Source organism: Photinus pyralis, unplaced genomic scaffold (assembly GCF_008802855.1).
Source record: "Photinus pyralis isolate 1611_PpyrPB1 unplaced genomic scaffold, Ppyr1.3 Ppyr1.4_LG3b, whole genome shotgun sequence".
Taxonomy (NCBI): Eukaryota; Metazoa; Arthropoda; class Insecta; order Coleoptera; family Lampyridae; genus Photinus; species Photinus pyralis.
This window is the reverse complement of record NW_022170510.1, coordinates 27,802,113-27,818,467: the sequence shown is the minus strand read 5'-3', so window position 1 is coordinate 27,818,467 and position 16,355 is coordinate 27,802,113. Positions and strand designations below refer to the sequence as shown.

The 16,355-nt window shown below is 36.4% G+C and overlaps 2 protein-coding genes across 2 annotated transcripts; one reads left to right on the top strand and one right to left on the bottom strand.

The window, feature by feature from the left end:
• Positions 1-4,398: 4,398 nt before the first annotated feature.
• On the bottom strand, positions 4,399-5,430 carry LOC116166467. The gene has a single exon (XM_031481418.1). The coding sequence runs from the start codon at positions 5,428-5,430 to the stop codon at positions 4,399-4,401; it is 1,032 nt and encodes a 343-aa protein (XP_031337278.1).
• An 8,720-nt stretch (positions 5,431-14,150) lies between these two features.
• On the top strand, positions 14,151-16,345 carry LOC116166332. Its single transcript, XM_031481263.1, has 2 exons — positions 14,151-14,208; positions 14,452-16,345. The coding sequence occupies exon 2, from the start codon at positions 14,453-14,455 to the stop codon at positions 16,238-16,240; it is 1,788 nt and encodes a 595-aa protein (XP_031337123.1). The 5' UTR covers positions 14,151-14,208; position 14,452; the 3' UTR covers positions 16,241-16,345.
• Positions 16,346-16,355: the final 10 nt, after the last annotated feature.

Here is a 16,355-nt window from a genome sequence, read left to right as displayed (position 1 = left end):
GCAGGGCTACATCTGAATGAGTCTCACTATCTGCAACCATTGTTTGTGATGGTTGGTCTCTACTTGGTGGAGTTAGGAATTGTACAGTGTTTGTCGCAGGGACCAGCATTGCCTTCTGAATGTAACTTATCATAGAAGCTGTAAGTTGTTTCATTTCCTCGTTGACGATTTTTTTTATTTCAGGGATAATATTCTGTTGAGTCGAGTCACTATTGTGTGCAGCAGCATTAGCATAAGAGTTATTCATCGTAACTGCACTACCTACCAAACGTCTTGCTTCCGGATAAGTTACCCTCCGTGTAACTTTGATTTCCTGTATTTGCATCTCCATTTTATACATTTCACAGGATCTGGAGTTTGTAGGATGATTTCCTTTACAGTTTATACATTCAACTGGTACTTCACACGGATTTCCTTCATGCAATGGTTTTCCACATACACATACTTGAATAGGATTCTGACACTTTACAGTAGTATGTCCAAACTTTTGGCATCTGTAACAACGCATTGGTTGTGGAATATACGGCCTCACCCTTAAAACGTAGAAAGCTGCATCAATTTTTGTAGGAAGTACAGGAGAATTAAACGTAAGTATAATGTTGGGGGTGTCTACAAGATTTCCACTAATTTTCCTCTTAATTCTTTTCACCGCAATTACATTTTCATACTGAAGACCTTCGAGTATTTCTTCCTCACTGCAGTTTAAAAAATCCCGACAGTACACAACGCCCTTAGAAACGTTTAACGTTTCATGTGGCTTCACATTAACTTCAAAATCGCCAAATCTCACAATTTGCAAAAGCCTCCTTGACTGTTTGTTACTTACAGTTTTTATTAGTAACATACCTTTAACTTTTTTTATCTCGTCAACTTTTCCAATTAATCCATTAATTACTCGAGCTATTACGAAAGGGCTTATTTTGGAGAAATCTCCTTCCTTTCTTTCAATAAACAGGAACCGGGGATAATTATCCTCCTTTTCGCTGTTTACTAATGGGAGCGAGGGAAAACTTCCACTCTCTCTATCAAGTCCAGGTCCATAGCGTAAGTCGTCATACGTTCCAGAGGTATTTACATGCTCCGTGGCCTGGTTCCCTGCCACGGACGCCGAGCAGCCGCTTAATATCGACCGGGTGAGGCCTGCCCGCTCCGCCTCGCTCCCTGCCGGCTCTGGGGACAATCCGAACCCCTGAGCAGTAAGATGTGGGCGCCCCGAAGGGCTCGAGAAATTTTCCATAATCATATAAGGGGTCATTACCAATTGCATTTTATCGCTACTGCCAGCGGGCCATGGCCTTTTTTTGTGATTTATATTTTATAGGACATGAAACAAAAGACAAAGGACTAGAACTATCAAACAAGACAATACAAACGACCTGGGACAGCTTAGCTTCACCACTGCTGGCAACAGTGGCTACTGAGCCCCCCCACCACGACAAGGTGCTTCCCTTGAGGGGGAATTACTGTTATTTTGTAAAGGGAAACATCCACGGCAAAATGGCGTACATACGTTCAGTTTGTTAGGAAACCTTTACCAAAATAACGATTAATTGCGAGCAAGTTAAGAAAACCGCCGCAAAGTACTACGATATGATGTAGGTAACATGTACACATATAATTGTATAAAAAATATGGAGCGTTTAAAAAATTCAGTGCCATAGTTGGCAACAATTCGCTTAATTAGACATTTGTAAAAGTGCACTTTTGTTTGTGCGATTAATTTCTGCGTGGCCGCTGCGACTGATCATACAGTACATCGAGGAATCATTGTAACCGATTTTGTTGCCGTGATCAATTTGACAGGTCTGTCTAACAAGTATATAGAGGTTCGTTCAAGATACACACCATATAGCAAACTAAAACTCTGAATTTTTTGAATCGCTCTTGACAACGCCTGCATTCAGAGGACGCAAGCAGTTACAAATGGCCGGGTGTACACGAAGCATATTTTTTAGCTTTTTAGCGGTGTGTTGACGTTGCGGTAACAATTTGTGTGCACCAGACCACCATCTGTAACCGCTACGGAGCATTTGCGTTTCGTGAATGCAGGCAGATATAATTACGACATCAGCATACCTTTCTAGTTTCTCCAGCAGGACTGTTTGTTGAAGATGTTGAAGGACCACTACTTTCTCCCATAACAGCTTTATCTATTTTCTATAAATTAGTTTGTTAAAAACATAACCAACAATGTAATGGTACTTACCATGTTGTTGCTCTTAGAAGTTCGTGGCGTACTACATGAAATGACAACATTTTGATGCACTTCTGCTTTTGCAAATGATTTCGAACTCATTTTTCAATTCAAAATATGTGCGACGATGAAATTATATCAATTTTCAAGTTTGTAATAAATTAAACACCACTAAATGAGTTCTTCTAACCTCACAAACGCAGAAATAAATGCATCAAAATACACGTGATAACTTTGCAGTGCACAATACGCGTAATATGTATTACACATTTATAAAGGTTTTGTATATAATAAACCTCAATTTAATTTGATATTGATTTACCACAATAAAAACACGTGTTAAAATTAATACGTCACTTGGGCTGAAGCAACATTAGTCGTGTTCGATTCACGTGATTTAGATCAGTTCATTTCTTAGACCATATAGTACATGGACTGCTAATTGTAACTAAAATATGGTCAAGGACATCGCCTGGGTATGTAGGGGCAATTAGGGTAATACCGGCCAGTGGGTAATCCCGGCCACCCTCATATCTAGATTTCTGTAGCAGATTTCTGTAATTTGTATTGCCATTTGGTTGTAAAGAAGGTCACTATAACATATTCAACACACTGAGAAAAAAATATATTAATCGCAACAAAATTATTGCAACTTTTAACAAGAAATTATAGTTGAAATAGCCACAGCAAGAATTTCGGTAATAGTTACATAAAGATTACTGCTATGTTATTCTTGTTACAATTACAGTTCGTATTGTGCTTGTGAGTAAACTTCATTTTGTAACTAATACAGAGTAGTCATTTATACATTATGAAAATGGAAATGGGGCCTTGCTAACCGTTCTGTGCTGATAAAGAGAACATGATTGTCTAGCAACAAAATGGTTTGGTAAAGAAAACAAAGCGGTGCATTAATATAGCATATGATAATTGGTATTTTAAGCGTACCGTCGAATAACCAGTACCAAACAGTTTGGTGGTAAGTCATGTCGCAGAATGTGAAATTACACACGCCATCTGGTTCGAAATAACAGTTTTTCCTTGTATAGCAAGCAAGAGCTTTCTACCTGTAGCAACACACCACGATATTATAGCAACTTATTGCTGCTATTAATACAGAATTACTGAGAGACATTAACTATTTTTTACCGATAATCTCCCACGTATAGTACTGCTACTGTAGCTGAATTAGTTTATTCGTAGTAAATATCTTCACGGGTAATATACGTCCATTTATTTGTAAGTATAACATACCTACCTGGTAATTTTCACACTCTTCCTGTCCTGAAATTAATAGGCTGCCTTTCCCGCGCACTATTGATGTAAAGGGGTGCATTGAATAAATAGCAAAACTGTACAAAGATAGTGCTCGTAAAGTATATCTCTCGTTATCTATATCTACATTCGATGTCATAACTTGGGATGCTGAAAAACACTAAAATGGGATCACTACACTACGTACTTATACGTCCAAAATAACTTGAAAAATAGGTAAAATTCAATTCACGTCTTTTAATATAAGGTCGCCTATTTTCTTACCTCCTCCTACATTAGCAAGGGGCCACCATCAGAGTGAAATAGATTTTTGGCGTATTACCTAAATGCACGTTATTGTGTGAATTAAAATAATTGAAATGTTATCAAAATATCCGTGACAATTCTTTGAAATTTGCGTCGAGTGAAAAGTAATAAGAGGCACAACTTGACCTATTTACAGGAGGCTTGTTATTTGTCAAAAGGCACCGAGATCACAGCTTACCGAAATGTTACAGTCACGTATATGGTTCGAAGGTATTTGTAATGACGTTAAGACATGGCTGCCAAGCACAGTACATTCCGATCACATACGGATAGGTGATTGAAACATCTTGTTAAGCTGTGATTTGTTGTTGCCTCTTATTACTTTTCACTCAGTTACGACCAACCCTTTTTGTCCTTATGACATATGAGTTATGACCTCATATCAAAAAGCTGTGAAATATACTATACAAAAAAGCTTTGCTGTGATTGTATATAAAAAGCATTTATTAAAGTCTATAAACTCTACCTTATATAAATCAATAAATGAAAATAACACATTCGAAACTTAATAACGAATAAAACTAGGTAATAAATCCATTTTTGAAATATAAAGAAATAACTTAACTACTCAACTCATTTGCAAACTTAAAAAATATTTCGTAGGTAAAGTTAATCGGAATTATTTAAAGATATTCCCTCATAATAATATAATTTTTGCCATTTGGTGCAAAAATTAAATGATTGGGCGTGAAACAAGATAAACTGTCGTGGAATAGATAAGTTCCTTCTGCTGAGGGTTTAGGGTCAACTTCGTAGGCAAAGAAATGTTCGTCAAACCCAAGAGTAGAAAATATGAAGCATTTGTATACAACCCTTCGTTGATCACCACATACGTAAATCATATCCACTGTACAGAATGTAATTTCATTAGGTTCCATAACATCATACACAAGTATTGTTCCCTTACGATAAGTCAGGCCGTTTACTTTTACCCAAGGCACTTGCACCAATATTTCTTTGTCTTTCAGACCCAATTGTTTTAAAATCAATCCTTTATTTTGTACTGTTCTTTCGCGCCCTGATTCCCACGTATTAGGTAGAGCACCTTTTAAAAATAGATCATTCATTTGTAGCTGATGTTTAACAGCAAGCGATAAGCAAATATTTCGCCTGTTGAAAGATGCCCTTGCCGCAATCTTCGATATTCTATGCTTAGCTTCAAATCGCATTGACCACATTTTTGAAGGAGGACCCAATCTTTTAATTACAGTAGCATAGTGAAGTAAAAAGTGAAATTTCGGTTTCAGGGTATCTTTAGAAAAAAAGAGGTAAAGCTCGTTTAATTCAGCAACCACAGTTTCAAGTGCATCACAAGTAGGTAAATCAAAGAACGACGACATTAACATATCCAAAAGCGTTCGTAACGTGATATACAATCGCCACATCGGGTCATTAGTAGGAATAAAATCTCCAATTAGAAGACCAAAAAAGCGAATAAAGCTTATCATCTCAGAAGCAGATAAACGTACATTTCCTTGAACAAGATGATCCCAACTTAAGTAACAAGGCTTTGACCTCTGGTCTGGACCAAAATCAAACCCAGCTATGCGTTTATTTAACACATCTAAGGTAAAAAGTTTTAATTCTGACACATACTTGACAACTATGAAGGAAATAATATATTTTGAGCATCCTTCCAAAAAGTCGTGCATCATATCTACCGACACTTGTTGTAACAGTTTAGTTTATTTATATTCAAATTTCAAAATTACCGCTTGCTACGTTAGGCAGGATATAGGTGAGATGGCGTCACTTGTACGCGTGCTTCTTTCCTCGCGCAGAATCGCGTAATTTTTTCACTTCATTTCCGTTTTAAAGCTAACGAGGTTGTACTTGTAGAGCGTGGCATTGTGAATTCTTCTAAAACCAGTGGGTAATATTTGCCATCATTCACGTAAAATCTCTGGCAATTTTACCTGTTTATTGGCGTTGTCGAGTAGAGTAACTCAGAAGCCGTTTTCTCCGTTGTGAGGCTATATCTGGTGGAAGTTCATCGCCCTACCTACATGTAAGTGAAATGGCGTTGGCTTTCTTTTACGTTATGTTATCTAAAATTCTTTCAGATTCACAACCTCTTGGATAATTTCCATATTTCATTGATTTAAGTATTTTTCATTACCCTCCTGACGATTTCAGGTATGTTATTAAAAATCTCGTTAAGGGAGTGTTACATCTTCATTACTTTTAGGGGGTCCATGTAGTAGACGAATTCTTGTACCGGTCAATCCATGTAGTAGATCAATCCTTGTACAGACGAATCCTTGTATGTAAATGAATTTGCATCTTGCGAATATTCCGGAGTACGAACACCTGTTGATTGCCGGCAGCTATCCGGCGTACCACCGAGTAGATAAGCGCTAACACCTAAACGATACCGGGAGCGACCAGCTGATGGTGGAATTTTCGGAAGATACGATCTTTTACACAACCTTTTTTATTTGCTTCAATACCGTTAATCTAGTGTAACCTTCCGACGATTTATGATCGGAGCTTTGTATTTTGTTCGCATCAAGTGTTTGAGGTCGTGACTCTCTTCAAGAGCAACGCACCTGTATTTAACGTATGGGTAAACGAGCCGGCTACGAGTAAGCTATTTTTGGCCCTTCCGGCTCATATAATCGTTCCGAGCGTTGTAGCTTGGGGTTTGTTTTTGTGTTACAGAACTGGAACTTCGAAGGAGAGCTCTTTTTCGGAGAAGACAGCGTATGTGTTATTCAAGGTAAGATTTTTAATTTACTTGTACCCAGTGTTGCCTATATGAGTTGTTATTCGGGTTAACTTAATTCAATCTTTGAATCCATTGAAATCTTAACTACATTTTTGCTCGATCATTGTTGTAGGGGTCTGGTAACGTAATTATTAGGGAAGTGTTCATGAATTTATTTGGGGATTATTTTTTGTCATTTAAAGTATTTGTTATTGTCGTATTGAAGATACATTTTATTTGCCGATCCTGCACCGTTTTGTCAGGATTAATAAATCAGAATTGCTCGTAGTGAATTTATTATTTGGCTCTCTTGTGTTTTCCCAATTTCTATACAGGAGAGGTCAGAATTTGTGCAAAATTGGGTGGCGCTCAACTAATCATTTCTAGTGACTACCAAAGATCAAAAACTTATGTTATATGCCCAAACGAACAAACCGCTGTGGAAGATTCTCATCTCGAGCCCTTCTTTTAATTAAGAATCTGAGCTAGCTGGCCGTTTATGCGGCGGGGTTTGAGTTTTACAGCGCCGAACTAACCTCACGTTATATTGTTCGAACAAACTAAAATTTTGCACATTCAACCACACACACTTTTCCTTTACACCTGTTTCAGATATAGGTAACTTCTGGCGTGTTTGGTCATTATAGTTTTCAAGTGTTCTGAAATTTGTCTTGTCCTCGTAACATTGAAATCTTAAAATCTCTTTCTTAACATTACAAACGCGACAAGGGTGATTGGCTGAAAAACTCAGTGAAACCCAATATGGAATGCAATCCCAGATTGTCACCAATTATAGCTCCTAGCTGAAAATATACTCTTTCTTTGGAATCATTTACTTTCAAGTCGAATCCTGTGTGGAACAAGAAATTCAATTCCTCTATTATAGGTGCAAATACTACATTATTGCCAAAACTGATTCTGTCAGATGAATGGAAGAGACAGGCAAGAAATATGTGATTTAAATGTGAAGCCCACTTCGGGGGCAAACATGCTATGGACACGTAAACCGCACCTAACTTATGTACACCTGAGTGACTGCCAAGCACGTTACCACTCTCGTAATCATCGAAAAACAAAAATAAGGGGAACACAATACGATTTCCATGATTAACTTTTTGCTTTTGCCAGAATGAGCATTGGACAAAATTAACTATAAAACCTCGTTTTACCTCTTGTTGTAAATAATTGATATAATCAACCGTCTCATTATAAACATTTTTTAGAGAAAAAAATTTTTGTAAAACGCGACGAAGAGGAATTACTTGCTCTGTACAAGAAGTGGGCTCCAGAACTAATTGGCCATACTTTCTACATTCACTGACGTGTTGTCCGATGACTACTTCCTGGGGTGGAATATAAGTTTCTGTCACGTCTGTAAAATACTTTATCCTCTTATATTCCGTTAAGAAGTTTTTCATTGGCGACTCAATAATCTTTGATAACATTCCTTGTACTTCATTGACATTTTTAGAAGATATTAATCCATCTGTCTGCATTTCAGAGACGCATAAGGAAAGAGTAGGGGACAGAGCAGACTTTAAAAAAGTATCGACACCCGTGACAACGCTACCAATTGCATTTCTGGGCAAAAGATTGTTTGCGTAAAGTGATGATAGAAATAGGCTCATCGACTTATCCAAAGAAACAACTCCAAATGTCGGTTTAACTGTAGTTGCGGTATTGCTGGTGGATGCTTCGGTAATCGAGGGTATTTCCAACGATGTATGTCGGTCAAAATTAGGAACAGTGGTGTCGTCATTGATACACTCAGGTGCAGAGGAAAAGACGTCTGCATGGCATAATTGATAATGACGCCTAAATGACTTTTTTGTACTAAAAATCCGAAAGCATTCGTCTTCAGCACACTGATATTTATCGAATATATGAGTGATGTGACGAAAATTAAAATGTTGGAACAATGTTTTAGTGCTTTCACAAATATATGAACACAAAAAGCATTTAGGCATTTTGAGTTCACCAAAATAGTGTATATAAATGGAGATTAAAAATAATTATATACTATAAAGTAAACCTAAGAAGTATGTAGGTAGGTAACACGCACTATGTCAATAAATTATCTTAGAGATAATGGTAGAAAACTACAAGTTCTGTTCATTCAAATCACCTGTTTTATGTTACACACTGTTACATATGTATAAATTCACTGTTTATAGAGAATACTCACAATAGCGTAGGTACAGGGACCGAGGCTGTCCTGTAACTGTAATACGTCTCAGCGTCAACTCAGCGATAACTTCACGGTTTTTCGTTTTTTTCAAATGGAAACCCGATTTCTGATAATACAGTATTAACTGACGTGTATGAAGTATCATACGGTGTTACAAGTCCATAAAAACCTTTTTGAATGAAATTCCAAATAGCGGCAGATTCGATGGGGTATTGTGCATTAAGCGCATGGATTAGTTTAAAACATGCATCCACAGACGCCGTGATCCCATTAATGCAGTAATGGACATCATTAACAACGACGTAATAAACGGTAATATTAGAAAGTGTGGGTCCAACGATGATAATAAATGGCTGAAGTGGTAGTTTTAATTCTGCCATCTTAGCCCGTCTCCGACTAATTGTTTCACCCAGTTCAGACATCGACCTTATGTGAGTGATGAAACCAACCAGAGTTTCAATCCTTGAGGGTCTCCAAGCATTTTTCTTTTTAGTTCTCATAGTTGTTAGACTTATTATGTACGGTATGGACAAAAATACAGCCAATGAAGACTGCTCCTCTCCATCTGTAATATACACATTTTGTACCTATAGATGGATGTAGGCGTTTCACGTACCTTTGGCTAATTCCAGAAACTGATTCAGATTCTGCTTCACGTCTTGAGTAGAAGTACTTTTGACACGTTTTTGAACAACTTCCAATATTTTGGCTTTATAAAGGGGTAGAGTGTTATAAAGTTTTTCACTGTAGGTTGCATACAGGCTATTGAAGTCCTTCAGCAACTACAACAATACAAACTTACTTTGATATTTACGAACAAGTTATTGGAAATGTAAATCACCACTATACACGGTCGCTGATAAGTATGGAAACGGTCGATTATCGGGGAAAATATAAAAGATATCAAAAAAAGTTTTAGGTATACAAATTTATTTCAAAGTTGTTAACGTTTCCATTTGGTGTATAACGTATTTTGTAAAAAAACAAGAACATTTAGAAAAGTTGTAGGAAAGGTACTGCAGAAGTTTAAAGCAGATGCTCTAAGTACTTAAGTCAAATGTAGGGAAACAGAAATATTTAAATTAAGGCACAAAATCAACTCTATGTCTGAAATAATTAGCTAGCGGACCTATGTTTATTAAGACTTTTTGGCATCTTTTCATGAGTACCTACTACACGTGGATAAAATATCTATAGGATCTTTTTTTTAAAAACACCCTGTATAACATACTTAAAGTGATAACGATATAGAATAAATACCTACATAAAAATGTATACTTACTCCTCTTTGTTCTTGTAGCGCTCCAAGATCCCTAGCCCCTTCTGGCTCGGTAGGGTTTAATGGTTCCCCAGATAGAGGTATATTATTGCCACTAATATCTTCTAATAAATAATCCTCAGTTGCCCATGAGGTACTCGCAATCTCGGCAGCACCGGGTATAATCAAAGCCACATCACGAACATACTTCCAGACCATCCGCCAGTGCGAAGGAGCCCGGAGTTATAACACAGGTGCCAAGGGTATCCACACCAGACTCAAACGTCAGCTTCCCCAAGACATCTATTTACACACCACATCCACAGATGACAGCGATCAGTGAAACATGACTAATTTTCTAATAATTATCATGAGTGCAGTCGTAAATCCTAGCTCGGTTCTTTTAGTGCGGCATATGCCTTTAGTCTGTAGCATCACATAATACCTTGTTTAATCACTCAACCATGTAAAGCGAATACGCTAATCTGGTTTATAATTTAAATAAAAAAAAAAAAACCTTAAAGTAATAGAAACATCGATTATAAATTTATCAACATGATATGCCGGTAGGTTCCTACTTCCTAGCGATCAGAGCTGGGCTAACTACTTGAAAAAAGTAGTGGAATATAACTACTAACTACTTTATCAAAGAAGTAGTTTAACTACTTGGTAGTTAACTACTTTATCAAAAAAGTAGTTAGAATACTAACTACCAAGTAGTTAGTAGTTAAATGTGCAACTACTTTTTTAACTACAAGATAAACCTGCAGTTCACCATTGTGATTTAAAAACCGCGCTTAAAAATATTAAATTAAAAAAGCATCAAATGAACGAACACAAAATGATATACAATTTTTTATTCTTTCCATTCTGGTACAAAAATATAAAACTAAAAAAAACAAACATAACATAAATACAGTTCCTTTTGGTACAAAAACAAAACTAATTTTACTATCCAATAGTAATAGGAAATAAATAATAGATAAATGATAATAATACATATTACATGTGTATTTAATGTGTATGTAATAAGGATAAGGTTAACAAATTGTAATTTTGGCTCTATTTCTAAACCTACAAATTTTTCTATATCTTAGGTTTGCTGATTTGCTTTTAAAAGCACCAATTGTTCAAAAAGATTGTCACATATAGCATGTCTTCTTGACGAATTAATCAAGGTGGCAAAATTGAACATCCTTTCAACTGCAGCCGATGATGGTAAGTTGGTGTTATATCTTATAAATATTTGTTTAATTAATTTATAATCATGTAGCATTTCTTTATTATTTCTTTTATCCTCCAAATACTGTAATAGCTCTAGTTCCAATTTGTTTTTTATTAAATCTTTTTTTGTTTCTGATGTGTTTTTGTATTTATCATAATTTTTTTAATTTTGCTCTTCCTTGAAATCAAAAAAATTATTTTCAGGTTGTACATCGCTTACGATTAAGTTCTGATCGTTTTCATCTACAATATTTTCATTAAACAAATCACAAAATTTATTTATAATCTGCTTTAAAAGGGTTTCTTTATTTATGGTGGAATCAATTTCTTGATAAACATTCAACCATCGTAATTTAACGGACGGTATTGTTATTGACGCAATTATAGCCTCAAGAGAATCTTCATTTCTTGAAAATAAACCGCTGAATCGTTTTAATAACTGTGTTCCAAGTTTTTCAACTACAAATTGAAGATTTCTTATATTCAAATCACTTTTTAGTTTATCAAATTTTACTTTCAATGAAATAATGCTCGGTAAGAGATAACCATAGAAGGTATTCTGTTCACCTTATACCTGAAGGTATCATTACCATCAACTTCAATCTCAGAGTCAGACATGACACAAATCACAGGACAGTAGAACAAATGATACTTATCACAGTTATCACAAAAGAACTCGTATAAACGTCAGTTACACTTGCTAGACTGGAAAGAATACACTTGCCTAACATGGCGCATTGCACGCATATACATAATATAGGAAGTGCATAAGTATTCTTGAAAGTAGTTAAATTACACAAAAGTAGTTAAACTACACAGATGTAGGTAAAATACCTAAAGTAGTTAATACTGAGTAGTTAACTACTTTTTTAACTACTTTCTTAGAATACTTGAAGCAGACTTAAAATAATCGAGTATAACTACTAGAAGAAAAAAAGTAGTAAGAATACAACTACTTTCATAAATAAAGTAGTTAACTACGTAGTTAACTACGTTAGTAGTTAATTACTGCCCAGCTCTGCTAGCGATATCAAAATTTCTGTGAATTATTCCCGTTTTTTGGTTGATGATTATTGTTGATGTGAATCATCAAACAAACGAACCTAGCCACCAGTGATGTCTTCTTTAATAAACGAGGAGATTACGCCGAATAATGCAGGCGTTTTATCGTCCAGTCTCCAGTCAGTAAAAATACACAGAATTCAAGAAAATTTTCCTCAGCCAAACAGGATGTGCATCTCTAAACATTTTTGACTTCATTTTTAAAAATATCTTATTTTCATTGAAAAAACGGTATCGACAGGATCAACGGAAATACTGAGGGAAATTAGGCAAATACACAAATTTCGTGATATAAACGACGCGTTCCGTTGGGACGAAATTTTTCAATTTTGTATATGCTATCAGACATTCGTGGACGAAATTCTCCGCTTTTATAAGACTTTATAGTAGGTTTTAAGAAACGCCTTCGCTTCGGACTGATTCAGGATCGATCAGATTCAAAATAAATAAATTTTGAAATCAAATGGAACCAAATGGATAACTACGAATAAGGTAATTTACATAGATTCGAACCCCTTCCACTTCACTAATAAATTTCCAACAGCCCAACGTTCACTATTATCATTGAATAATTTATTCAATGCTATTATGTACATATTTTAATTTCTTTGTAAATTGTTAGAGCCAATTTAAATCCACCGGCAATGCATCTCTGTTTATAATCGATTTAAATTTACCCTAAGAAATTTACACACACTACGGATTGCACCTCGGATTGTACTTACTGGTAATGGAGACGATTGTGGAATTTCGTTAATTATCATCTTCCAGTGATCCAAATGCCCCTGAAATTGGGCTCTGTCGCCTATTGAAGGTATTAGTTCTTTTACCATTTCTGGTGTTAGGAACGGTAAAGTGTCCTTTTTTACGTTTTGTTCTGAAATATAATATGATTAAATCCAATGTTTTCTGTTCTAGATGCAAAATATCAATTTGTTATGTTTGGGGTGTAATTCCTATGTCGCCAGTAGTAAATAAAACATCTTTACATTAATTACCTAAGTACCACCTATATTTCGACGAGATGTTGTCGTTTTCTACCTTTCAGTTTCTCCCTGGGATTGCAGAGGAAGACGCGTAAAAAATCTACGTGATAAAGATGTTTTATAAACATTAGGTAACAGCATTCATTGCATAGGTACATTTTATTCAATGGTAACAGGTAACATGGAAATCCCAAACCCAACAACCTTTCTTAGTCAACGTTTTATGATAATGAAATACTCGTACTTACGTTTGAATACGTCGACATACTGGGGCAAACCCCACGTATGCAAATACGCCACCACATCTTCATCTGCCATTTGCGATACCGCACTAACTTTCAAAAACACTAAAAATAACTGTTACTTATGGCCACACTTCAGAAACGTTCGCAAATCGCAGTAACTAATGGCTGGTAAGCATAAGAACGCCAGAAACTACAGTACCTACTGCACGAACTGCGAAGGGCGAACAATGGAAATTCAACATCCTTAACAAAAAGTTGGATATTATTACACTGACGCTAATGCTTATAACAAATCACATGTAGGAAAAATACAGTAAAAATTGTACAGTACTCACTTTGTTTGTAATAGTAAACGAATGCTTTATTTTTTCCGTGCAGCAATACTTTTGCTTCCATCACACTTTGATTATGTGGGAGTAGCAAACCTAAATGTTATGAATGCAGTATCAAATTATAACTTAATACCTTTGTAATAATAACTAATCGTGTGATAATAAATTCATACCATTCGGTAATCACAACTAAATGTATTTTACCGTAATGGGGGTGCGTTCAATACTTCTTGGTATACAACCAACACAATTTGTTTTTGTAAAAATAAAGAAAATTTTGCATCTATAGCAGAATACAAAATTACCGAAATTCTGGTAATATTATTTCTTTCAGTGCAAGTAGTTTAGATGTCAAATGCGAATTGGCGCCAATATAGCGTAAAGAGTGAGTAACAGGTTAACGTTATAATCTTTTGCATCCAAAAACTAAGGTAAGCCATTGAACTATTTTATTTTTGGAGTTGTATTTTATTGTGAATGAAGCTTCTGATCATGCCTGAACACTACACAGTGTTAATAGCACTTAATAAATGACATTGTTTGATGCAGGTTAGAATTTCATTCGTGCATGCAGATGGGGAAATACCGGCCGCAATGGCCGGCATTAACCGACATTGGCCGGCATTACCCCGTTGATTTTATTTCGCTACAAATATTGTGGAATTGATTTGCAGAATGCCCAGAAAGTACGTTAGGGTCACTGAGAGAACTAGATGGGATGAGAATGATATGAAAAGAGCATTAAAGGCGGTAAATGACCGTAAATTAGGCGTTCGCAAAGCAGCGAAGCAGTTCAACGTGCCTTATTCCACCTTATGGGACAAATTAAAACAAGGATCTTCTACAGCTAGGATGGGACGTCGTACGGTTTTTACTATGGAGGTTGAATTACAAATCGCCGATCACGTTAAAATGTTGGCAAGTATGTTTTATGGTTTAACTAAATTAGAGCTAAGACGCGCATGTTACGAATTTGCCGAAATCAACCAAATCAAACATCCTTTCAACAAAGAAAGGAAACTGGCTGGAAATGATTGGTATTATGGCTTCATACGTCGACACAGTGGCATATCTTTGCGAAAACCGGAACCAACATCTTTGAATAGAATAAACGCTTTCAATAAAATTGATGTTCAGAAATTTTTTGAGAACCTAAAAATAGTTTACGAAAAACATAAATTTCCGCCAGAGAAAATATTCAATGTCGATGAGACCGGCATCACAAATGTTCACGTGCCTCAAAAAGTTCTAGCCGCAAAGAAAATGAGAAGGTTGGGGGCCATTACAAGTGGAGAAAGGGGCAAAAACATTACGGTGGTGTGTACCATGAGTGCATCCGGAGGATACGTTCCCCCGTTATTCATATACCCAAGGCAACGGCTGCCACCACATTTATGCAAAGATGGACCCCCTGGGTCGATTTACAGGTGCTCAAAGTCTGGGTGGATGACGGAAGATTTATTTTACGACTGGTTGGTTCATTTCTCAAAACATTCCCATCCTTCTGTAGACAGCCCGGTGCTGATCATCATGGATAACCATACGACGCACACAACATTGAAGGCTTTTGAATTCTGTAAGGAAAATGGGATCGTTGTTGTGTCCATTCCTCCACATACTTCCCATCGGCTCCAGCCGTTGGATGTCACATTCTACGGCCCACTAAAGACCGCATACAATCAAGAGTGTGGCTCGTTTTTGAAAGTGAATTCATATGAGAAAATTTTACAAGAAAATGTAGCGTCATTATTTACAAAAGCCTACAACCGTGTGGCGACAATTGAGAAGGCAGTGAAAGGTTTTCTCTCAACTGGAATATTTCCTTTTAATGAAAATATATTTCCTGAGGAGGAATACACCTTGTCCCAAGATCAAGATCAACTCCAGGATCCTCCTATAGGTGATGATGAGCATCAATTTAGATCAGCTACACCCGAGAATGTAATTCATGATGGGCCTTCTACTTCAGGATTACCACAAAAACCTCCCGCTTTAAAATATAAAAAACGACGCAGTTCTTCCGATTCTGACAGCAGCGCCATCTTAGAGGAAAAGTCGGATGATGAAGATTTTACTACTGACAAGACTATAGTTTGGCCTATATCTAAAATTAGTCCTGTTCCATTAAAAAAACCATGTTTAAGGGCAAAAGCAGTCCAAAAAAAGAACTCCATTATATTTACCGCCACCCCTAATAAGGTAGAGTTAGAAGAACGCGAAAGAAGACGTAAGAATAAGGAAGAGGTCGACAAGAGAAAAACGGTCAAAGTACGTCTAGAAGCAAGGTCAAAAACCTCCACAGAGACCAAAAGTAAGACTAAATCCAAAACTGTCATTTACACGGAATGTAACATACAAGACAACTCGTGTATGTTTTGCAGTGAATTTGGAAAAGATGGTGAATTGTGGTATGCTTGCACCAGTTGTGGAGAATGGGCGCATATGCAGAATGCACCGATGTAGAGAAGCCAGAGGGTTATACTTGCGACAAATGTCGCTAAAACTAGTGATCGGTATTACCCTACACTATGATCGGCATTCCCCAATCGCGTGGGGTAATGCCGGATTTGCAACAATT

Excerpts from the sequence above, each read along its gene's own strand:
- LOC116166467 (XM_031481418.1), bottom strand. The coding sequence starts at position 5,430 with ATGATGCACGACTTTTTGGAAGGATGCTCAAAATATATTATTTCCTTC.
- LOC116166332 (XM_031481263.1), top strand. The coding sequence starts at position 14,453 with ATGCCCAGAAAGTACGTTAGGGTCACTGAGAGAACTAGATGGGATGAG.